General features: G+C 35.6%; 1 protein-coding gene across 1 annotated transcript in view; it reads right to left on the bottom strand.

Moving 5' to 3' along the window:
- CSMD3 (CUB and Sushi multiple domains 3) overlaps positions 1-24,973 on the bottom strand; it is a 1,309,925-nt gene that overhangs the window by 105,248 nt on the left and 1,179,704 nt on the right. Inside the window, exons 42-45 of the mRNA XM_043483744.1 lie at positions 24,354-24,563; positions 20,290-20,478; positions 19,408-19,585; positions 18,398-18,543 (exon numbers count right to left, since the gene is read on the bottom strand). Coding sequence (XP_043339679.1) covers positions 18,398-18,543; positions 19,408-19,585; positions 20,290-20,478; positions 24,354-24,563 — 723 coding nt within the window. The remainder of the gene's footprint in view (positions 1-18,397; positions 18,544-19,407; positions 19,586-20,289; positions 20,479-24,353; positions 24,564-24,973) is intronic.

The raw sequence follows: 24,973 nt of genomic DNA, 5'->3' as shown, positions 1-24,973 counted from the left end.
AGATGCTTTTCAGGATTGAATTATGTATTAATAATTTTCTTTATATTGTAGAGGTGAAGGGAATAATAAAAGGAACAACTTTGCATTTGTTTTTCTTTTGACTCTTGAAGACAAAGCACTACAAAAAGTTAAGTCAAAAATAGCTGCCAACAACTGTGGTTTCAATCTTCACCTATTTCTACTAATTTGCTCTTTAAAAAAGTTTAAAACGCACCCAATGTCTTTCCATTCGTGAGGCTGACATCTCAGGGTAAAAAGACCTCTGTCATTTTACCGTGCCTGTTATATTGGTTGAAAAATGTCCCCCAAATTTATGTATTTCTTGGAACTGCAGAATATTATTTGAAAATAGGATTGTTGTAGATATGAGTTAAACTGAGGTCATATTGAATTAAGGTGGGCCCTTAAGCCAGTATGACTACTCTCTTTATAAAAAGCAAAGAGAATGAGATGAAAACACAGGAAAATAATTTGTAGTAATGAGGACAGAGATTTAAGTGAATTACCTATAAGCAAGGGAATGGCAAAGATTTCTGGTTACCACTAGAAGCCCGAATTAGGAAAGGGACGATCTTTACTAATAACCTTCAGAAAGAGAATGGCCTTCTCCATGCATTGGTTTTGTAAGTCTATTCTTCAGAACTAGGAAAAAAAAAAAAAGTCTGCTGATAAAGCCACCCAGTTTGTGGGATTTTGTTACTGCAGTCCTAGTAAACTAACACGTCTATATTGATAAACTGGCCTACAGGATGTTCTTGCCTTCTGTGTCTCTGTGGTGTAATCCTTCCTACACACAGGTGAAGTAGTGGAAGGAAATTAAAACAGTACTTATGAGGAATGCACTGCATACAAAGGACTCTCTAAGGCGATTTATCTGAGTTATTTCATTTAATCACCAAATTACTACATCAAGATACGTGTAAATGTAACAGGGAGGAGCCAATTTTAACTCCATGCTGGATCTGTTTCTCAGACTTTGACCTTTGCTTTTCATTGCTTTTGTTATTATAATCATACATAATGTCCTGCCTCAGGGAACTCTACCCCTCTGCCTGAATCTTAAACAAAAGTGGTTTTGTTCAGCTCACTGGGTAACAATCTGACCCTGTCCACTTGTGAATGGCTGCAGAAAAGAAAAAAACAATACATCCCCTCCTATTTTGCAAGATAAATAACCTTTTTACTTTACTTCCTTACTTCCTCTCCTTCTCTGTTCTACACAAAAAAATTGGCATCCAGACCCTATAAGAAGGTTTTTTTTTGGAGACAATAGTCTGCCATCTTATCAATCTTCCTTGCCTCAGTACTTAGTCTCTTGGTTTATTGACCTGTCCTGTGGCAAGCAGAGCAAGCCTGGACTTGGAAATGAGGTAGAAATTATTAGGCAGTAAGTGTAGGGTTAGAGCCTTGGTTCTTTTTCCAGTTTCACCTTTAATTTCAACTCATTCACTCACAGAAACATTTTGTTCCATTAGCCTAAAGCCATAATCATTGCTCCAGGTCCTAGGCATTCAGAGGAATGCCTCCCTGGTTTGGAGGGTCATAAAACATTCAGACCCAGGACCAGACCATCATTAACTGCTGTCTAGTTTATCAAGGAGAAAAACTCCAGGTAGACCATTAGCTCTTAAATGTACACTTGGTCCCTAAATAATGGTTTGGGGTCTTGAGAAAGGATCAAGGTATGGTGACTTAATGTCTGGAGAAACTGAGAAACTGGGAACCATAAGAAAGCCATAAAAATGACAAACTGGACATTACGGCATTTAAACTTATTGGTCTGAAATTACATACATCGGGTCCTGAGCCAACCAAACATGAACAGATCAATTCTAATAAAGATATACAGTGTCGATATTCCTGCCTTTTCAGGCACTTCACCCCCTCCCAGTGTCTGCTGAGAGCTTTGTGTCTCTATCCTTTAAAATAAACTCTTTGCCTGTGTGAGTGTTTGCCAGTTTGTGGAATTCATTCTTCAGCTTGGGGAACAGAACTTTGTTTCATGTTTCAATAACATAAAAATACTCATGTTGAAAAAAAAAAAAAGAAAAAAAAAAAACCCAAAACAAAAAAACTAAAGAATGGCTGAATTGTCGTCTAGTTCATTAAGGCAGAAGTTGAATCACATCCTGCTTGAAAATTAAGCCACAACTTCTCCCACATTTTACAGAAAAATCAACGTGGACTGGAAAATTATTTTGGTTCTGTCATTTCCCTATTATCAATTTAGAGTGGCTTTTCATAGCCAACAGATTATAACCTTATATAAAGCAAGTTTATCATTTTAATTCTCACCAATCCCTACATCTGTTATATCTCACTCCAATTTTCTTAGGCCCCTTGTATTTGTCATGTTAGCTTCCAACTCTACATGATTTTTACAACCTTGACAGTGTGGAAATCGGTACCATAATACTTAGCATTTAGTGTTCTACTCTTTTGAGTTGTTGCAGCCTTATTCATTAATGTGTTAGTTCTTATTCCATGTTTTGCTTGTGTGGGAACCATTGTGCATATATTTATATTTCCTATAATGTCCAGCACAGTTCATTCTGTTAATTTATTAAATGTATATCATTGAGGGGGCCTACCATGTGCCAGATACCATAACATCTGTTTTGGGAACACAACATTAAACAAAACAGATGCAATCTCACCGTTATAGGTATAAATTGTTGGTGAAATATTAATCAAATAATCTCATTAAAGACTAGAATTTAACTAATTGAAACTAGATTCATGTTCATGTGTGTTGGAGAGTTAGATGTCACAGGGAAGAATAACTCAGGCAGAGGAATCAGAAAGTATAAAACCAGCAAAGGCCAAGGCCAGGGTGAGAAGGTATGAGAAATAGAGGTAAACTGGGTTTAAATCCAACAGGCATCTACAGGTCACGCTGAGAATATATTTTAATCTGATGCCAATAGGAAGCTTATGAAGAATTTTAAGTTTGAGAACAAAGAGATTAAACAACAACAACAACGAAACTCCGGCTACAGTAGAAAATCAACACAGTTGGAAGGGAAGAAATGTGGATACCCAGAGACTAGTAAAAAGCCTATTTTGTCGTGGTTGTTAAATAAACAATAGTTAATTGGTTCTGGAAAAAACTCACAAGTGTTCCCAAATGACTTGACATTAAATTAAAAGTCTTGATTATGATCTCCAAGTGTCTCTAACTTTAATTAACTTCAGCCCCACTTATTAAGCAGTATATATTTTTAACTGAACAAAGGTAGTTCCTCTCTTCCATTTAAAATTCAAGGACCCCTGATTTGTTGTATCTACACGTCATTCTTACCTTATAAAAAATTAAACCACATCTTTCAGTTTTTCAAAATAAACTTTGAAAGACTAAACCTGTCTACAATCTAACCCTTAACTCTAGTCACTTCTATTCCTTAATCAACATAACTCTGAAATAGTTGACAATGTAACATTTGATAATGTGATGTCTAAACATGTTACATAATTTTACTTTTAAACATTTTGCTTCCTTGAAACCTATTTTCCTATTTCTTTTGTAAATATGTCCTAAGATGACTAGATAGAGACAGCTTCACTGATCATGTGACCTGGAATTAACCTCTTGCAGTTACTCTGTATCACGTCTCTCTTATTTTCCCTCTGGTGATTTTCATGGTCTGTAAGAATAATTTCTTAACTGTCCATTTTCTTGCATTCTTATATTCTAGAATGTAAACAGTGTGGGAGCTGGGCCCGCTCTTCACCTTATTAACTGCAAATTTCTCAGGGCATAATGCAGTACACGATATAGCGATATTTGATAAATACTTGCTGAGTGACTGAATGCTAGACAAATGAAAGAAGGAATAATGAATGAGTAAAAAATACATAAACAATATATTCTTAGGATACTGAATATGGACTTGATCCAGACTCTCTGGGTTTAAATTCTGTTTTTAATGCTGACAAATTAGGAAGTCTTGGCAAATCACGTAGCCAATAACTCACTTTTCTTCATTTGTAAAATAGTAATGATAATGGTACTAATTTTATGCCACCTCAACAGTAAGATCAAAATGATTATAGATGCAAAACCCTTGAAGCAGTGCCTGGCAAATAGCAAGCACTCTATAAAGGTAAGCTCTTATTACATCAGATTGGATTTCCAGGTATTTGATGATCACAAATAAATAAGAAAATTTGTTAAAATATTAATACCTTCTGTGTTTCTTAAGTTTCACTTTTCAGTTGCAGAAGACATTTGACTTGGTGGCAATTACTAAAATAACTAGGAGCAAATGTAGGCACATGGTCTTGGTTGGTAGGAGCAGGATATAATAAGGTGAAGGTTTGAGATGTGATACATCAGAAGTGTAGTAATTGAAAACAATAATGGGGAATTAGACACTGAAGCTCTGTTTATCTTTCTTAAGATGTTTCTATCATACCAATCAAATTCATGGGAAAAGATACATTCTCCAATCTGTGTTGATGAGTAATATTTTGTGTACAAAGCTGCCTGATCTACTATTTATTCTGGAAGCAGACTGTTCAAAATTGGCTCCCTTACTTGCATGCTCTATGACCCCAGGCAAATTGCCTCTGTGCTTTAGTTCTCACACCTACAAAATAAAACTAAGATTGAGTTAATACATTGTAAAGGGTGTAGAATAGTGCCTGACACATACTATCATTTCAAAGAGCGAGAACATTCCCCGTTTGGCAAAGGTTAAAATGAGCATGGCTGCTGTTGATAGCTGTTGTGCCCTCAACACATATAACCTCAACCTGGGAACTAACACGTGACCCCAGTGTCATTCAAGGGGCGAGTGCCCACGTGATTTTCTAGAATACATCAAACTATTTTCTTTTTTATCTAGTATAATTTACATCGAACATACTTTGAAAATGCTGAGTTCTTTGTTTTACACTGATGTGCATTATACTGTAATATAAAGCCCTTGAGTTCGACATCTCATTTTATAGCCACGTGTAAGAATACTTTGTACATGTCTGTGGTGTCCAAACTGCTAGCACAATGCTCTGGAAATCATATTCAATAGATGCTAACTCATAACTAATTAAATTAAGACAAGATCTTATCCTCAATGTATATTGTTGAGTTACTTTGAAAGAAAATGAATGGGTCTAAGATGAATACACCCAATACTGTATACATAAGAATCATAGCTTGTTTGAGGTAGAAATTATCTTGTAAATCAACTATTTTAATCTCTTTATTTTTGGAGGAATGGAGAGAGGAAGAGATCTAGAGGAATGGAGTAAGGTAGAAAAAGACACACATCCAGTTATGAGCAGAAGTGAAACTTCCAAATTGTGTCTTCAAAGTTATAAATAGCACAAGCAGTATCTTAGTCCATGTTTTCTGTGAATTGTTTTATTTAAAAACAGCTTCAAAGTGATGACTATTAATGAAAAAATTGCATAACATAGATATTTATACATTTAAAATAAACACTTGAGCTAAATCTGTGTTTTCTTTTAGATGAATCACTTTATTTGACATGCCATTCCCTTCAAGACACTATTGACTTATTTAACAACTACAAGAGGGCATCTGTCCTACGTGTCATTATATTTTCAGGATGACCATTGTTTGAATAGTACTTTGTTTTCATTCAACTGTGTATAGATGTGTGGTTACTGGTCCAACAAATTTATTTCTTAAAATCACTTTTAGGGTTTGATTCTGCCAATATATTTGGTTATTTTTAATTTCCTATTTTCTTTGTAATGAAACATCCAACCCAATTTCAGAAAAGAAAGCTGCATTTATCTACTTCAGTTCAACTGAGCCATAAAAGGCTTCTTCAAAAAAAGACAAAACAGGACACTGGCAAATTGCCACTCCTTCTCTAAACCAAAAAAGCATAAGACAAGCACACAACCTTTCTGCCAAATAAGGATACAATATTTCTTTGAGAGGGGGAAAAAAAAAGTTTGACATTCCATTATAAACTCTAAGCATTCTATAACCACTGGTGTACTTCAGTGGTGACCCAGATTAGTTCAAGTTTGATAACTTCATCATTGGGGGAAGATTTGGAAAGGGAAAAGTACTGATAATTATATACTCAGTTATATAATTTTCACAATGTTATGTAAAATAACTTTAAGCAGCTCCACTTGAAAGCAGAGTTATAAGTGTTGAAACAAATGCTGGGTTCTAACTAAGAGAAAAAAAAATAATATTTTTTTTCCATTTTGGAGAAAGTCTGCTAGTCAGTTGATATGAACCATACAGGTTAAATTTCAGCAGTGCTTAAATTAGTTACAAATGTCTTTTTTTATCTGTTAATATTTTACAATCAATTTGTTTCTCTGTCTATATAACGGCAGAGAAATCTAGAGAAAATGATCAGTCCTAGATTTAGAGATGAGACAGAGAATGGAATGGATCATTAGAAATGAATCAACAAGAAGCTACTTGCTATTTTCCTATAGATGGAAAAACAGAAGTATAGTAAACAAAGGTTTTGGGAAATATTCTGAATTATCCGTAAGATCCTAATAGCTTCTGCATGAAGTGACTTTCCCGTATTCTAGTAGCTAATTGAAAATATCCTACTTCAGTAGAGACCACTTCAGTCTGAGAAGTAAGGTGCCAAAGGTCTCTTCTCTACATTGGGTGAGTTGCCTGGCATGTTAGTAGATAACAGAGCACATCAGGGGTGACAATTTGTTCCCTTTCTCTGTTCACTACAATAGTTTGGATTTTGTTGGCTATGAAGGAACTTGTTTCAGTTATTTAACCATCACTTTAAACTATTCTACATGTTGAAAAGAGAAGAAGAAAGAAAAGAAGGGAAAGAAAACAAGACAAAAGAAAACAAAGCACATTCCCTGTATGCTGTGGCTTGGAGCTGGCCTGGCTGTAACTTTTAAGGCCATGATTTTCTACTGTTTACTGTAAACAAATTAAGTAACAACTAACATCAGATATGATAGCTCTCTGGCGTCTTTGGAACAAGACAGAAAACAAGATCTTCCATAATCATGTCTGAACATACAAATAACAAAACACAAAACAAAATGAAAACACCAATATGACCAAGATTCCTACATCTCAGCTAGTATGAAAGAATGTTGCTTCCGCATGCCAAACACAGTTTTAGGTGTGTCCCATACCTTCCACCTTGTAGAAGAAAAATGATTAAGATGCACAATTATAGAACTACTCCAATTTTCTGACAGCACCAAATCCAGAGGAAAAACATGATTCTTTAAACTTTTCCAGAATCATCTTACATAGTGCAAATCCTATAAAAAGCCTCTCAGTGAAACTCCACAGTTTTTCATAGTGTGTTATCCCCCTCATTACAGCGAGCCTATGAATTCAAATTGGTTTAACTACACAAGTGTTCCCGACTGACTTTGGCTGGAGGGAACTGAGATATTGTAGAATTTAAATGCTATCTCATGGATGCATGAGACAAGTGCTCAGGGCTGGTGCACTGGAAAGACCCAGAGGGATGGGATGGGGGGGGAAGCAGCAGAGGGGATCAGGATGGGGAACACATGTAAATCCCTGGCTGGTTCATGTCATGTATGCCAATGTATGGCAAAAACCACTACAATATTGTAAAGTAATTAGCCTCCAACTAATAAAAATAAATTAAAAAAAAAAAAAAACCAACCAACCAAACAAACAAACCAAAAATAAATGCTATCTTATTGATGGGGATGCACATACAGCAAAATATCAAACTATTCCAAGTAATTTTGACATGCCTTTTAGTCATTTAAGTAATCACTAAGCAGCAATTTAAGTAAATGGCATTTAAGTAAATGGCATTATCATGTCATCATTACAGTTTCACCAGTTTGGTTTTTTAGCTCTATATCTATCTAGATATGTATATAATTGTATGATGTGCATATCCCCTATGCTCTCTGTACATCAAACAGTGAAACACTTTATGAGCTCAGTGCTCTATCTATTGAAATATGAAAGGAGGTCAGATCTTTAGATTGTGCAAAGCAATGGGGTCACATAGTTCAAAGCAATGTTGATTTATCTTATATATAAAATGTGTCCTTATATCTACAGCAGTCTTTTTTAGGATGAGACTTTGTGGAGTTAAATATACTTGTCCCCAAATACAGAATTCATTATAAAGGCAAAATAACCTTATAAGTTGACCTAAAAGATATTACAGGTCTTTCAAATACATTTCTTAAAAATAGTCAGAAGTTCAGTATATTCAGCTGGCAAAAAATTTTGCTCTGGATTTTCCATAAAGTGTTACAGAAACAAAACCATATGAGTTTTTTGGCCAACCCAATATATCAAACCGTTCTTTTATAGAAGCTACACCAATAACAGAAAATAATGAATAGTATATACTACTGAATTGTATTACTCTCACTAGGAAAATCTTCTATAATAATTGAGGTTCCCTAATATCTGATACTGAAAAAGGAGGTACCCTGGATAATAGATTTAAACAATAAAATTATATTTCTTATTTTAATTTACTAAATATATATTCTGGCTATATTACAGTGGTTGGCATAAGTCAGGACCCCCAAGAAGACTTTTCTCTTCACAGAGAGATCATAGCACATTCTAGAAACTATAAAGAGGAACACACTAAATTGTGACAAATCTACCAACATATTGTTGTTAGAATATAGGTCCCAGGGAAGAGAAGCACTAAGAAGTTCAAAGTTGTAATTAGAAGAGGTGTTTTCCAGAAAATGAGATGACATTATATTGCTAAAAATGAAAATCACTTTTGCTAAATATTTAAGGAAAAATTATACTTCATATATATTAAATATAATCCATGCATGAGATAATACCAGCTTAGGACACTGCCTAGCATTTAGTAAGAACTCAATATAGTTTAACTATTATTATTATTATTGCTGTTATTGTTGTCATTATTTAAAAAGAAGGAAACCTATTCCAGTATTCTTGCTAGGATATCCCTATGGACAGAGAAGTCTGGTGGGCTACAGTCCATGGGGTTGCAAAGAGTAGGACATGACTGAGAGACTAAACAACAATATTCCTTAAAGTAAGACAGACCTATTTTGAATTTCTGGCAGCCCTTTTATTTATTAATTCTCTGGCTCTATATACATTACAAATTTCTTTCTTTCAGTTCTATAATGATTAAAATTGGGATAATAATACTTATGTGGCAGAGTTATAACAAAAATTAGCATGGAAAGCATCTAGAATAGTGCCTGGCACATGAAGTTTTCAATAAATGATGAAAAGAAAGCGATAGTGAAGTCGCTCAGTCGTGTCTGACTCTTTGCGACCCCACGGATAGACTATAGCCTACCAGGCTCCTCCATCCATGGGATTTTCCAGGCATGAATACTGGAGTGGGTTGCCATTTCCTTCAGCAAATGGTAGCCATTGCTATTAGAGTGACTATTAATACAAAGTCAGTATCTGCAAAAACATGCAGTTGAAAAGGATTTTTTTGTAATTTACTTTCAGGAAGTCACTGATTAGGAATACTCTCTTGACTCTGTGACAGATACCAAGAAAATTTAGCTCTTACTTTAAAGAATTACACTTACAGCAACACAGTAAGAGACAAACACTTTTCCTCAGATGAAGAAATATGATATGTGAGATAAAGCACCTCAACATTTAAGCCTGCCCTATTTTTTTCACGGCATAGAATTTTCATTTTCCAAAGCTTTTTATGAATGTTATATTTGATCATGAAAGGCTTTATGAAGGTGTTTTTAAAAAGATATATGGCTGACTAGATCTCATAAAGGAAGTTTGGTTAGAGAAGAAAAAAAACATTTTTTTCTCCTTTCTGACATACTAAAGTATACTAATATAAAATCTAAATAATCAATCTGACCTTAGGAAAATACATGAAAATACTGATCTGTTAAATTTATAAAATAAATACACAAGTCCTAAAAAAAGTCCACTTCTGACTTAAAGGGTAGGGCACAACAGAAGGAATTATTAAATCAATAAGAGAATATAAAGAAAACTGAGTGGAAGAGTAAACCATTCTAAGCTTAGGTATATTAAAAGACCTTAGACTAAGTGTTAAATAGTAAATTATCTTCCTGGTTAACTTCTAAAAATGTACCAAATGACTTGACCATTTTTTTTTTTTTCTGTTTAACATTATGAGAGCTCATTTTACCCTTCAGCTATAACTACTGACTGGAGTAGGAAATGGCAGCCCACTCCAATCTTCTTGCTTGGAAAATTCCATGAACAGAGAAGCCTGATGGGCTAGAGTCCATGGGGTCACAAAGAGTTAGACATGAATGAGTACGCACACACACAACTACTAACGTGAGCCTCAAGTATGAATATTATATTTTAGATTGTATTACATTGTACTAACTGTATCAAAACTAATTTGATAATAGGTATCTGTTTTTTTTTTAAATTTTTGTGAGAAGGGATGAGCACACATGTATGTAACTGTAAAACAACCTTTGTAAAAATTCTTATTAATGCAGCTCAAATAAATTCAATAAGACAATTTTTAAAAAAGAATCTGAACACATACCACTGTAAGATAATTAAATATAATTATTTATTCAATAAAAATATAAGGACTAAGAAGCTTAAGTATGATTTGTGTCCTCAAAAAAGCACTCTTTATTATTAAACTAAAAAGCATATACTAGGCATATAACTGTACAGCATACTGTAAGTTCTTAAAAGTTTGGTAAAAGAAAATAAGTGGATTCATAAAGAGATGGTAGTGATCCCTATGAGTTTGGATTATCAAGGAAAGGAGAAATTACACTTAACATAGGGAGAATTAAAAAACTAATGAGTAAGAAACCATTTAAGAATGGAAGTTCAGAAAGCAGTGAGAGAAAGAATCTGATGGGAGTCAGGGTAGGCACTGGGGAGTTAGACTCAATGGATCAGATTATATGGTAAGTTTAAACAAGTTAAGGCATCATGCATTCAGGAAAAAGTGAGTCAAAGAAAAGCAGTACCTTAGGAAAATTATCTTGCTAGGGCTGAGCAGGTCAGGAAGCAACCGTTAGAACCGGACAGGAGACAACAAACTGATTCCAAATAGGAAAAGGAGTATGTCAAGGCTGTATATTGTCACCTTGCTTATTTAACTTACATGCAGAGTACATCATGAGAAATGCTGGGGTGAAAGAAGCACAAGCTGGAATCAAGATTGCCGGGAGAAATATCAATAACCTCAGATATGCAGATGACACCACCCTTATGGCTTGAAAGTGAAGAGGAACTAAAAAACCTCTTGATGAAAGTGAAAGAGGAAAGTGAAGAAGTTGGCTTAAAGCTCAACATTCAGAAAACTGAGATCATGGCATCTGGTCCCATCACTCCATGGGAAGTAGACGGGGAGACAGTGGAAACAGTGAGAGACTTTATTTTGGGGGGCTCCAAAATCATTGCAGATGCTGATTGCAGCCCTGAAATGAAAAGACGCTTACTCCTTGGAAGGAAAGTTATGACCAACCTAGATAGCATATTAAAAAGCAGAGACATCACTTTGCCAAGAAAGGTCCGTCTAGTCAAGGCTATGGTTTTTCCAGTGGTCATGTATGGATGTGAGAGTTGGACTGTGAAGAAAGCTGAGTGCCGAAAAATTGATGCTTTTGAACTGTGGTGTTGGAGAAGACTCTGGAGAGTCCCTTGGGCTGCAAGGAGATCCAACCAGTCCATCCTAAAGGAGATCATTCCTGGGTGTTCATTGGAACGACTGATGCTGAAGCTGAAACTCCAGTTCTCTGGCCACCTCATATGAAGAGTTGAATCATTGGAAAAGACCCTGATGCTGGGAGGGATTGGGAGCAGGAGGAGAAGGGGATGACAGAGGATGAGATGGCTGGATGGCATCACTGACTCAATGGACATGAGTTTGAGTAAGCTCCGGGAGTTGGTGACGGACAGGGAGGCCTGGCGTGCTGCAATTCATGGGGTCGCAATGTCGGACACGACTGAGTGACTGAACTGAATGGAACTGAGGGCTGATAGAACGTAAGGCACCTGTCAATTTTTAACATGACCCTGTCTACTTTCCCAAATTTCATTGTTTTTTAAGGTTTGGGTAAAATTCCCAGAGACAATTCAAATGTTAGGATCGTCTAAGCTCTGGCAATTGTGCCTTATTATACAATTTAAAGTATAAATGTAAATAAACATAAATACTCTATTAGAAAATCTAAAATGTAAGATAAGATATGGTAAAGAAAGGAATATTTACTGAACATATATTCTGCTGGGCACGATGCTAACTGTGTACTATTCATTGTCTCCAATTATTTCATCTCTGTAATGTAAAGTTGATGCTAGTAATAATAAAAATACTTATGTGGGTTGAACTATATAAAATTGTTAATATTTTTGACCAATAATTTCATAAGGTTCAACCTAAGATACGGCAGTAATTGGAGTAATTTCTATATATACAATATCTCGCTAATCTCTTCTGCAACTATACCGTGTTGTACAGGTGAAGAAAATGGAAACCAAAGGATAATTAATCCAAAGTTAACTGAAAACAAAGCCCTAAACAAATACTTGAACTTCCTTATGATTAAGCTAATTATATTTTTAATATATATGACTCAGAACCTAGTTATTATCATGTGGAACATGGTCTGGAATGAGAAAATATGTTTATGCATTCACATAAGTATCAGTGTAAATACATATTCATATTTTATATGTGTTTACATTTTACTGTTATCCTTGCATTTTTCTATGTAAGTATTTTCACATTTTCAAACACATACACACACACAGAGAGACGTCCTTTTCTCTGACGATATTTCCCCTTTGAAATATTTCTTAAGTTGTATAAGAATTGTATACTTCCTAAAGATGATTTTATGGATATTAAGAGTCCATCAATGGACAGATTATTTACATATGATTTAAACCAAATCCCTTATGATCATACAGTGGAAGTGAAAAAAAAATTCAAGGGATTAGATTTGACAGACAGTGTGCCTGAAGAACTATGGATGGAGGTTCATACAATGATCAAAACCATCCCCAAGAAAAAGAAAGGCAAAAGGGCAAAATAGTTGTCTGAGAATACCTTGTAAATACCTGAGAAAAGAAAAGAAGCAAAAGGCAAAGAGGAAAAGGAAAAATGTATCCATCTGAATACAGAGTTCCAAAGAATAGTAAAGAGAGATAAGAAAGCCTTTCTATGTCATCAATGCAAGGAAATAGAGGAAAACAATAGAATGGGAAAGTCTAGAGATCACTTCAAGAAAATCAGAGACACCAAAAAAATATTTCATGCAAAGAGGGGCACAATTAAGGACAGAAATCATATGGACCTAACAGAAGCAGAAGCTATTAAGAAGAGGAGGCAAGAATACACAGAAGGACTATACAAAAAAGATCATATAATGCAGATAACCACAGTGGTGTGATCACTCACCAGGAGCCACACATCATGCAGTATAAAGTCAACTGGGCCTCAGGAAGCATCACTATGAAAAAAGCTAGTGGAGGTGACGGAATTCCAGTTGAGCTATTTCAAATTCTAAAAGATGATGCTGATAAGTGCTGCACTCATTATGCCAGCAAAATGGGAAAACTCATCAGTGGCCACAGGACTGGAAAAGGTCAGTTTTCATTCCAATCCCAAAGAAAGGAAATGCCAAAGAATGTTCAAACTACTGCACAATTGTACTCATCTCACATGCTAGTAAAGTAATGCTGAAAATCCTCCAAGCAATGCTTCAAAAGTATGTGAACCGAGAACTTCTAGATATTCAATCTGGATTTAGAAAAGGCAGAGGAAGCAGAGATCAAATGATCAATGGCTGCTGGATGATAGAAAAAGCAAGAGAGTTCCAGAAAAACATGTATTTCTGCTTCATCGAGTATGCCAAAGCCTTTGACTGTGTAGATAAAAAAAAGTGACAAATTATTAAAGAGATGGAAATACTAGACCACCTACCTGCCTCCTGAGAAACCTGTATGCAGGTCAGGAAGTAACAGTTAGAACTGGACATGGAACAATGGACTGGTTCCAAATTGGGAAAGGACTACTCAGGGCTGTATACTGCTTATTTAACTTATCTCCCCGATAGCTCAGTTGGTAAAGAATCTGCCTGCAATGCAGGAGACTCCGATTGGATTTCTGGGTTGGGACGATCCAGTGGAAAAGGGATAGGCTACCCACTCCAGTATTCCCGGGCTTCTCTTGTGGCTCAGCTGGTAAAGAATTCACCTGCAATGCAAACCTGGGCTTGATCCCTGGGTTGGGAAGATGCCCTGGAGAAGGGAAAGGCAACCCACTCCAGTATTCTGGCCTGGAGAATTCCAAGACTGTACAGTCCATGGGGTCCCATAGAGTGGGACATGAATGAGCTACTTTCACTTCACTTCACTTCATGCAGAGTGCATCATGTGCATAGTGGGCTGGATGAAGCACTAACTGGAAAGAAGATTGCCAAGAGAAATATCAATAACCTCATATATGCAGATGCTGCTGCTGCTGCTAAGTTGCTTCAGTCGTCCAACTCTGTGTGACCCCACAGACAGCAGCCCACCAGGCTCCCCCATCCCCAGGATTCTCCAGGCAAGAACACTGGAGTGGGTTGCCATTTCCTTCTCCAATGCATGGAAGTGAAAAGTGAAAGTGTAGCTGCTCAGTCCTTTCCAACTCTAAAAGACCCCATGGACTGCAGCCTACCAGCTCCTCCGTCCATGGGATTTTCCAGGCAGGAGTACTGGAGTGGGGTGCCATTGCCTTCTCCGATATATGCAGATGACACCACCCTTATGGTAGAAAGCAATGAGGTATTAAAAAGCCTCTTGATGAAGCTGAAAGAACAGAGTGAAAAAGTGACTTAAAACTCAACATTCAAAAAACAAAGATCATGGCATCTGGTCCCATCAATTCAGTTCAGTTCAGTCGCTCAGTTGGGTCTTTGTGACCCCATGGACAGCAGCACACCAGGATCCCTGTACATCACCAGCTCCCGGAGCATGCTCAAATTCAAGTCCATCGAGTCAGTGATGCCATCCAACCATCTCATCCTCTGTCTTCCCCTTCTCCACCTGCCTTCATCCTTTACCAGCATCAGGGTCTTTTCTAATGAGTCAGCTCTTTGCATCACGTGGCCAAACTATTGGAGTGTCAGCTTCAGCATCAATCTTTCTGGTAAATATTCAGGACTGATTTCCTTTAGGATGGACTGGTTGGATCTCCTTGCAGCCCAAGGGACTCTTAACAGTCTTCTCTAATACCACAGTTCAAAAGCATCAATTCTTTGGGTGCACAGCTTTCTTTATGGTCCAACTCTCACATCTATACATGGCTACTGGAAAAACCATAGCTTTGCCTACATGGACTTTTGTTGGCAAAGTAATGTCTCTTCTTCTTCATATACTGTCTAGGTTGGTCATAGTTTTTCTTCCATGGAGCAAGCCTCTTTTAATCATGGCTACAGTCACCATCTGCAGTGATTTTGGAACCCAAGAAAATAAAGTCTGTCACTGTCTGTCTCCATTGTTTCCCCATCTATTTGCCATGAAGTGATGCGACCAGATGCCATGATCTTTGATTTTTTGAATGTTGAGTTTTAAGCCAGCTTTTTTCACTCTCTTCTCTCACTTTCATCAAGAAGTTCTTTAGTTCCTCTTCACTTTCTGCCATAAGCGTGGTGTTATCCACATATCTGAGTTTACTGACATTTCTCCCGGCAATCTTGATTCCAGTTTGTGCTTCATCCAGCCTGGCATTTCACATGATGTGTTATGTATATAAGTTAAATAAGCAGGGTGACAATGTATAGCCTTGACATACTCCTTTGCCTATTTGGAACCAGTCTGTTGTTCCATGTCCTGTTCTAACTGTTGGTTCTTGACCTGCATACAGTTTTCCCAGGAGGTAGGTAAGATGGTCTAGTATGGTCTCTTTAAGTATTTTCCATAGTTTGCTGTGATCCACACAATCAAAAGCTTTGGTGTAGTCAATGAAGCAGATGTTTTTCTGGAATTCTCCTGCTTTTTCTATGATCCAACAGATGTTGGTAATTTCATCTTTGGTCCTCTGCCTTTTCTAAATCCAGCTTGAATATCTGGAAGTTCTCGGTTCACATACTGTTGAAGCCTTGCTTGGAGAATTTTCAGCATTATTTGCTAGAATGTGAGATGAGTGCAATTGTGCGGTAATTTGTAATTTATTTGGCACTGCCTTTCTTCAAGATTGGAATGAAAACTGACCTTTTCCAGTCCTGTGGGCACTGCTGAGTTTTCCAAATTTGCTGGTCTATTGAGTGCAGCACTTTCTGATCCCATCACTTCATGGCGAAATAGATGGGGGGAACAATGGAAACAGTGACAAACTTTATTTTCTTGGGCTTCAAAATCACTGCAGATGATGACTGCAGCCATGAAATTATACAATGCTTGTTCCTTGCAAGAAAAGCTATGACAAACCTAGAGAGCATATTAAGAAGCAGAGGCTTTATTTGCTGTCAAAGGTCCATATACTCAAAGCTATGGTTTTTCCAGTAGTTATGTATGGACGTGAGAGTTGGACTATAAAGAAAGCTAAGTGCTGAATAATTGATGCTTTTGAACTATCTTGTTGGAGAAGACTCTTGAGGGCCCCTTGGACTGCAAGGAGATCAAATCAGTCAATCGAAAAGGAAATCAGTCCTGAATATTTGTTGGAAGGACTGATGCTGAAAGTGATGCTCCAACACTTTGGCCACATGATGCTGAGAGCTGACCTATTAGAAAAGTCCCTGATGCTGGGAAAGATTGAAGGCAGGAGGAGAAGGGGACAACAGGATGAGATAGTTGGAAGGCATCACCAACTTGATGGACATGAGTGAGCAAGCTCCGTGAGCTGGTGATAGACAAGGTATCCTGGCATGCGACCCAGTCCATGGGTCGCAAAGAGTTGGACATGACTGAGCCACTGAATTGAACCGAATGAACTGTCCTTTCTTTATTCACTTGTTCAGGCGAGATGCAGACTAATAAATATTTATGTAGGGAATCATGAAGAGAGAAAATGTACAGAATGTATTTCAGCAATGAATTCATCTTTTGAACTTAGAAATCATTTAGCTTTTTGTTCTCAAACTACGATTATCTTTCAAAGTATTAAAGCTATTGTTGCTGCTTTAGACTGTACCTGCATACTGCTCACACCAATGAACAATTTAGGCTAATGAGTTACTGATAAAGGCTAATGAGTTACTAAAAAAGTAATGAAAAAGGCCAATGAGTTACTGAAAAAGGCTAATGAGTCACTAAAAATGTAAACAGCCTAATTCCTAGTTTTCTAACTGATTTCCCTGTTTTCTAATTCGCTATACTGAAGCATACATGCAGCTCTGGCCACTACAGAAGCGCAAATTGGGCATTATCTACTGATTGATAACTGCTGAGGTTAAGGAAATTGAATATTTTCTGGTCTGTTTTCTATATATTTCTGTACCGAATGTACTTTAAGTATTTTTGTTCATAACCATATTTGACTTACCATATTTTTCACATAATATAATCTTTGACTTCCAAAGATTTTCTTACTTTGTAGAATAAAACATTACACTGTTTGTTAATGTGATGTACAAGGTACATGTTCACCTTGGAAATTTTAATATGATTTTTGCAAATTTAATTTAGTAGCATCTTAATATTGATCATGGAACTGGTCTGACAAAGTCATATGAAACAGAATGAGTTTATGAAACTATGGTCATAACAGATGAAAAAATATAGTCCCTATAGTTTCATATTTCACTAAATATAAAAGTAAATATTTTCATATATATAATGTAACAAAATTTAACATACAAATACATAAAAAAACCTGTGAAACCATCTGAATGCTCTTTTAAGAAAGTGAATATTATGAAGAGAGAACCCAGAATAATTCTATACAAAGAATTGAAATTGCAATTCTTCATAAATTATTTTGCAGGAATAAAAGCTATGAAGTTAATGATCTGGAATAGTCATTTAAAACTGTAAGATTCTAGAAGAGATACAGTTGTGAAACAAGAGAGTATAAATGAATGAGTGATACGATCCAAAGCATAAAGTTATTGGATGCTAATTTTAGAAAGACTCACAGCAGGTTGAATAGATTAAACATTTTGTATTGAAAAAAAATCTATTGATGCTTCAAAATTACATGTAATAAAATACGAACAGCTGGTTCTCTTTTATGGATTTCTTTGCAAGAAATGATTATTTTCTACTGGGATAATTACTGACTGATTTATTTTTTATTTCCCTTTGCTCAGATTTTAATGTCTTTAAATGCTTAGAAGAGGTCATTGTTTGCAAGTAAAAGTATTTGAAGTGATAAAAAAAAACTGTCAGATTTTAATACCTTTTCAATCACTGGCTAAATATATATTATACTCAATTTTTCCATGACAATTTCAAACATTGCCAAATAAACAGAAATTCCTAGATGATACCAACCATGATAACTGAGCACAAAAAAGCCACTTGTTGTGAAATCACTGTGGAATTTGATTAGAATCTGATTTGAAGTGCTGTAGACTGATTCCAAAGCAGTATTGCCACTGAACTGTCCAATCTGTGGTGAGTTTTGGTCTGGTCCATCCCTACAGGGGAGAGACAGGGCAGGGAGTGGGAAGGGAGAATGAGATTGATGTTTTGGGAAAGTTTCACACAAAGTTTAATGAAAGTATTACATATGAGATATAAAGATGCAGTAGATGAAATAATCAGCAAGTGCCAAATCATATTGGTATATGTTTACTTGGGTGATAAAATACTTAAAAATGTAAAGTGAGAAATAGATAACATTTTCACCTAAATGAAATGCATTCATGTTAGCTGTAATTAATTAAATTGCCTTGGCTTCCTGGTCACAACCCAGATCCTCCCAAATGCTGGAGGTTTTCCCTCCTTTTATTTTCTTCAAAAAATCTTGAGAATCATAGACTGTTAAATTTAGAAAGAATTTTAGAAGTCATACAGTAATTCAATTAACAAACTGTAAAAAAATAATTCATATATTTTCTTTATGGTTTAGAGATATTTTAATTAACAGGATAATAATAATACAAAATAATATGATGAATTATTATGACAGAAATTCAGTAGCTGTATTAAGCAACTTATTGGAATATAGCCTTTTAAATTTCACTAGTTTTGAAATAGAGAACTTTCTTACCATAAACTTACTCTGATTTAATTCCCAGGTTTTGCACATTATTTTAATAACAAATGTGATATTTTTCCACCCATGAAGTTTTTGTTCTATGTGTTTAGCTACTTCATGGGCAAACAAACTGAAATCTTTATCTGTCTTATTCTGCAAAACACAATGTCACCTTCAGTTATTCACACCAGTTCAAGCATCGGATGGCAATCTGTACAGAGGACTGTGATATATTTTTACTCCTATCCTATTTCACTGTTATACACAGTTGAATCAATCAATAACAGAGGTCTTGGCTTACCATACAGTGATGAAATCATAGATTGGTTCTGTTTGTAGGACAGTAAAGTTGATGTAGATTCCATTTCCAGGGGGTACTTTTACGAGCCAAAAACAGTCTTGAAAGTTTGGATATTCATCTGGATACCCAGGAGAGTAAATGGTACCATTCATTGCAGTTATATTCCCTCCACAAAGAGCTACATAAAAGATACAATATGTTTAAGTAGAATCATAGTAAATCGATAACAAAAAATTGCAAACATTTCATACCTCTTAGTATAAAAGACATCTGGGTTATGTTTCTACCTCAGTTAAGGTATATAAAATGAAGCTGGAAACCATGAACCAAACAGAGTGAATGTTTATTTATCTTTCAGCATGAGGTATTCTACATAGTATTTCACTATCACTAGATTAGTAAATTACATTGTATTCTCTTTTTTCAAATACTTTATCCGTATATATACTGTTCAACTTTTGTCTTATATCATGTATAAATATAAGGACTTATAAGAGGTTCGAGGCATTTTTATTTATTTATTTTAGAAGAAATGAGCCCAAATTCAGTAGCAGTATCTGGGCTACTGGTTTGTAAAAGAATGATTACTAAACAAACACACATGCACTCACATAGACATCACATAGGAGAAGCTCTAAAGTGTTAACCAACTTTAATTTGGCATCCAATAGAGAAGGCTAGGACTCCTGACTCAAGAATAACAAAATTAGTTCTTTATTATGGAGTTTTAAGGTCTTTGCACTAACTCTAATTCTTCAACTGAAAGGAAGACTCTATATTTAGCATGATATTTAAAGAGGAGAATAGAAAAAGAGTACCAAAACAAGAATTATTAAGCACAGATTATATCACCTAAAAGATGGCTTCAAGTTAGAAGCATACCTTCACACCTTGGAAGTGGATGATTCCAGTTACGACTCACTCCATGAAGGCAAGTGAGGGCTGAATTTCCAATCAGTGTATATCCAGGGAAACATTCAAATGAAATGGTTTGACCCACAGTAAAATCATTGCCGATTACAAAACCATTTCGAAATGGGCGTGGATCAGGACAGCTTTGCAACTGATAGGCTGGAAAATGTAAAAAAAAGAAAATTTTCCTTTCTGAATTGTGAAAGACCACAAGTGGGTACTATTTGCAATCTGCAAAATAGATGCAGTGCTGCTTGCAGTTGGTTAGAAATAGTAATTTGGGTTTATAGCAAGTGATGTTAATGACTGTATGTTTCTTATGTCTATAATTTTCATATTTGAATTTTAGCATAATTTATTAAAATACATTGTTTATTCACTCACTGATGAAATCTATTTAAAGTTTTAATGAAAATATAAATTACCCTTAAAGCCACAATTTTAAGCAAACATACTCTGATCCCTTTACCTAGAATGCAATTGCTTTCTGGTTATATCACATGTTTATAAAATAAAATAAATACATGTCATATATGTCTAAGCCTAATTCTGAGTCTTTCTGAATTTCTTAAGGTAATTTTCCCTCTAAAAAAAATAAATCACACTCCATCAAGTTTTTCTAAAGAAGTTATTTAACAATATAAAGTACTAGGAAACAATTTCCTTCTAATATAAATTTTGTACTTCAGTTATCATGATACTCTTGGCATTGAAGCACAACTATTTTATTTGTTCATACAAATGTTGCTCCACATTCTACATGAGAGCAAAGTTCCTGCTTTTATCACTGTATCCTAAAAGCTTTGCTTACTGCCTTTTACATATTAGGTGCTTAATAAACACTGCTGAAAAAATTTTGAACCTATAAACAGTATACATACTCATATATTATTAATATTTGAGACTTTATTTTTAAGAAATTCAAAACCATATATAATTAGTAAAATTTAAATTACCAGCAGAGATTATTTTTCTACTGACCATTAAATTCCTTTATTAAAAACTTTTTTTTTTTATTTTTCAGTAGTTCCAAAGCTACACAAAGGTTGCAATGGTAAGAACTATGCCATCAGCCAGGTTTCCCAGTGGTTAACTCTGATACATCTTCATCATTGTCTCTTTCTTTCCTTAACCCTGTCCCCATCTACATCTGTGTGTGTGTGTGTGTGTGTGTGTGAACACACTTTCTTCTTTTCAAATTAGTTGAGAATAAGTTGACCCATCACTTCTATTTCACAAAGAAAAGGATACTCCTATGTAACCACAAAATTGAGAATATTAACACTGAGCCCATTAAATTCTAAATTTTCCAAATCAAAAATTTACATTTAAGGTTGAATAAGGTACCCTAAGTTGTTAACTAAGATATTACTCTAATATTTTAAAATTAAATACTCGAAAGTTTTCAGAATTAATGAACACTCCTTTAAGGATGTTAAGTGCTTAAATTGTCTTTTTCATTTGAATTAATATTCCATAAGCTGCTGCTGCTGCTAAGTCGCTTCAGTCGTGTCCGACTCTGTGCGATCCTATAGATGGCAGCCCACCAGCCTCCTCCATCCCTAGGATTTTCCAGGCAAGAGAACTGGAGTGGGTTGCCACTGCCTTCTTCATTCCATAAGCAAAATATATCAAATCAAAAAGTCATTTCAATTTAGGGTAAATGTATATCATTTGATTATTAGTAATTAGGATATATTACTCTTTTAAATAAATCCTTTCAATATTCAATCACATGTAAAAGATAATTTTTCTCAGTTTTATTTAAATATAATTGATGCACATCACTGCATGAATTTAAGGCGTACAGTACAGTGATTTGACTTAGATGTTTTGTTCCAGTTCCAGTTCAGTCGCTCAGTCATGTCCGACTCTTTGCAAACCCATGAACCGCAGCACACCAGGCCTTCCTGTCCATCACCAACTCCCAGTCTACCCAAACCCAAGTCCCTTGAGTCAGTGATGCCATCCAAACACCTCATCCTCTGTTGTCCCCTTCTCCTCCTCCTCTCAGTCTTTCCCAAAACTAGCATCTTTTCCAATGAGTCAGCTCTTCCCATCAGGTGGCCAAAGTATCGGAGTTTCAGCTTCAACATCAGTCCTTCCGATGAACACCCAGGACTTATCTCCTTCAAGATGGACAGGTTGGATCTCCTTGCAGTTCAAGGGACTCTCAAGGGTCTTCTCCAACACCACAGTTCAAAGCATCATTGTTCGGCGCTCAGCTTTCTTTACAGTCCAACTGTCACACCCATACATGATTACTGGAAAAACCATCGCCTTGACTAGACAGACCTTTGTTGGCAAAGTGATGTCTCTGCTTTTTAATATGCTATCTAGGTTGGTCATAACTTTTCTTTGAAGAAGTAAGTGTCTTTTAATTTCAGGGCTGCAATCACCATCAGCAGTGATTTTGGAGCCCCCCAAAATAAAGTCTCTCACTGTTTCCACTGTCTCCCCATCTGTTTCCCATGGAGTGATGGGACCAGATGCCATGATCTTAGTGTTCTGAATGTTGAGCTTTAAGCCAACTTTTTCACTCTCCTCTTTCACTTTCATCAAGAGGCTCTTCAGTTCTTCTTCACTTTCCGCCATAAGGGTGGTGTCATCTGCATATCTGAGGTTATTGATATTTCTCCCTGCAATCTTGATTCCTGCTTGTGGCCTCCAGCCCAGCATTTCTCATGATGTACTCTGCATATAAGTTAAATAAGCAGGGTGACAATATACAGCCTTGATGTACCCCTTTTCCTATTTGGAAACAGTCTGTTGTTCCATGTCCAGTTCTAACTGTTGCTTCCTGACCTGCATACAGATTTCTCAAGAGGCAGGTCAGGTGGTCTGGTATTCCCATCTCTTTCAGGATTTTCCAGTTTATGGTGATCCACAGTCAAAATTTAACTACTCTTAAATTTATTTTTAGGTATATACTTCTATTCAGCAAATATTTATTGTACTTTTACTTTTCTAGGCACTTGAGACACAAGAATGAACAACAGAAAGACCCCTGCTCTGGTGGAGCTCATGTCCAAAAGTATCAGCTACTTGTGAATCAACTAGAACTCAGGAAAAACTTAAATTTTTAAAAAATCACATGATCATTAAATCCTTTAATAATTAAGGCAGTGATGTAATTAAAGTTTGCTATTTTTGATTGCATATTACAATAATTGGAACTGCATTGTTTGAATAAATATCATAACTTTAAACCTTTACTTTTAAATTTCAGACTTTTAAGATCTGAAATTATAGTAAAAAGCAAAAACAAACAGAAAACACCAAAACAGAAACTACACTAAATAATTACAAATGATATACAACATGGTAAATATTTTACAATCATTTCATCACAAAGTTCAAAACAACTTATCTGAGAGGTACTCTTACTAACTCTATCATGAAAAGGAAAAAATGAACTTATGCCCTACATCACTTAAGACTGCACATAGAGAATCCACATTTAAGCCTAGTTCTTCCAGAGTCTAAGCTTTATATTCTAAAGGGATGAAATTCATGCTTAAGGTCATGCAGCAGACTTATATTGGAAATAGGCCTAATATAATATGATTGAAAAAGTATTTATTTATTTCATATTTTCAAAACAGTAGAATGATATCAATGAATGTTATGTTATTCTTTCATTATAAAGTAAAAAAGAATAACTTTACATATAGCAGATGAGCACCACAAAATATCTTTTCAATATACTCACTTTGATATAAAAGCCAAGACTCAGTCTTAAATTTCCCCATGCCCTGTCTGACTGCCTGGCCTTGATTTGTTTTATTTGATTGTGTATTAAAATGAATTAAATACTTTTTTCATGGTTAGAATTTGTAAGGCCTCAAAAAGACATCATTTTCCTACATTTGCTTGCCTGGAAATTGTATTGTTTAAAACTCTTCCTAACTGAAGCTTGCCTTGGTTAGGCTCCTCTTTTCTTTCTAAAACACAATATAGAAAATACTTGAGAGTTAGATTGCTAAGAGCTGTCTAAGGCTAAGTAAGCTCCCATTCTGTATTACCCCACTCACCTTGGTAAACAATGTGGAACCCTTGTTTGTTCTGTGAGTAGTCACTGTGAAAGTACAAGCTGGTTTCATGGGTTGTGCTAAACAGGGAAGATGGTATTTGAGGACCACTCAGTCGGCCAATAACAGTACTAGTTTCTGAGGACCCACTTCTTACTTCCAAATAATCATGTATGGTTTCTGTAGAAAAATTTACAAACTGCAGATGGACACCTAAGGAAGAAAAACAAACATTATGCTACTTTATTTATTTATTTTTTACCAAATTAAATGCATGCATATATACAAACACACACATTCACATTAATGATCTTAAGATATATTTCCATTTAGGTTGAGAGGCATACTGTCAAGATCTGGGCCATGGGTGTGCTGTCTGCTCAGAATAATTAGCTTTGCTATAGTTCAAAGTAATAGAATACTGCTCTCAAATGCCCACAATTTGTAACATGGGAAAATCTCATTTTACTACAATGTCACCATAGCAAAACTAATCAAGAAAGTAGCTTTCTTGCTCTTTAATACCATTTAAAATTAGATCAATCAACTCTTAAAGATTAAAAGCCACTCAATAATTTTTATTTTGTAAAAGGCCAATCTGAGGGCAAAATACGATTGCAAAG

The sequence above is a fragment of the Cervus canadensis genome, chromosome 12 (genome assembly GCF_019320065.1).
Source record: "Cervus canadensis isolate Bull #8, Minnesota chromosome 12, ASM1932006v1, whole genome shotgun sequence".
NCBI classification, from domain to species: Eukaryota; Metazoa; Chordata; class Mammalia; order Artiodactyla; family Cervidae; genus Cervus; species Cervus canadensis.
The sequence above is the reverse complement of the archived record's forward strand: the minus strand, read 5'-3'. Positions and strand labels throughout refer to the sequence as shown.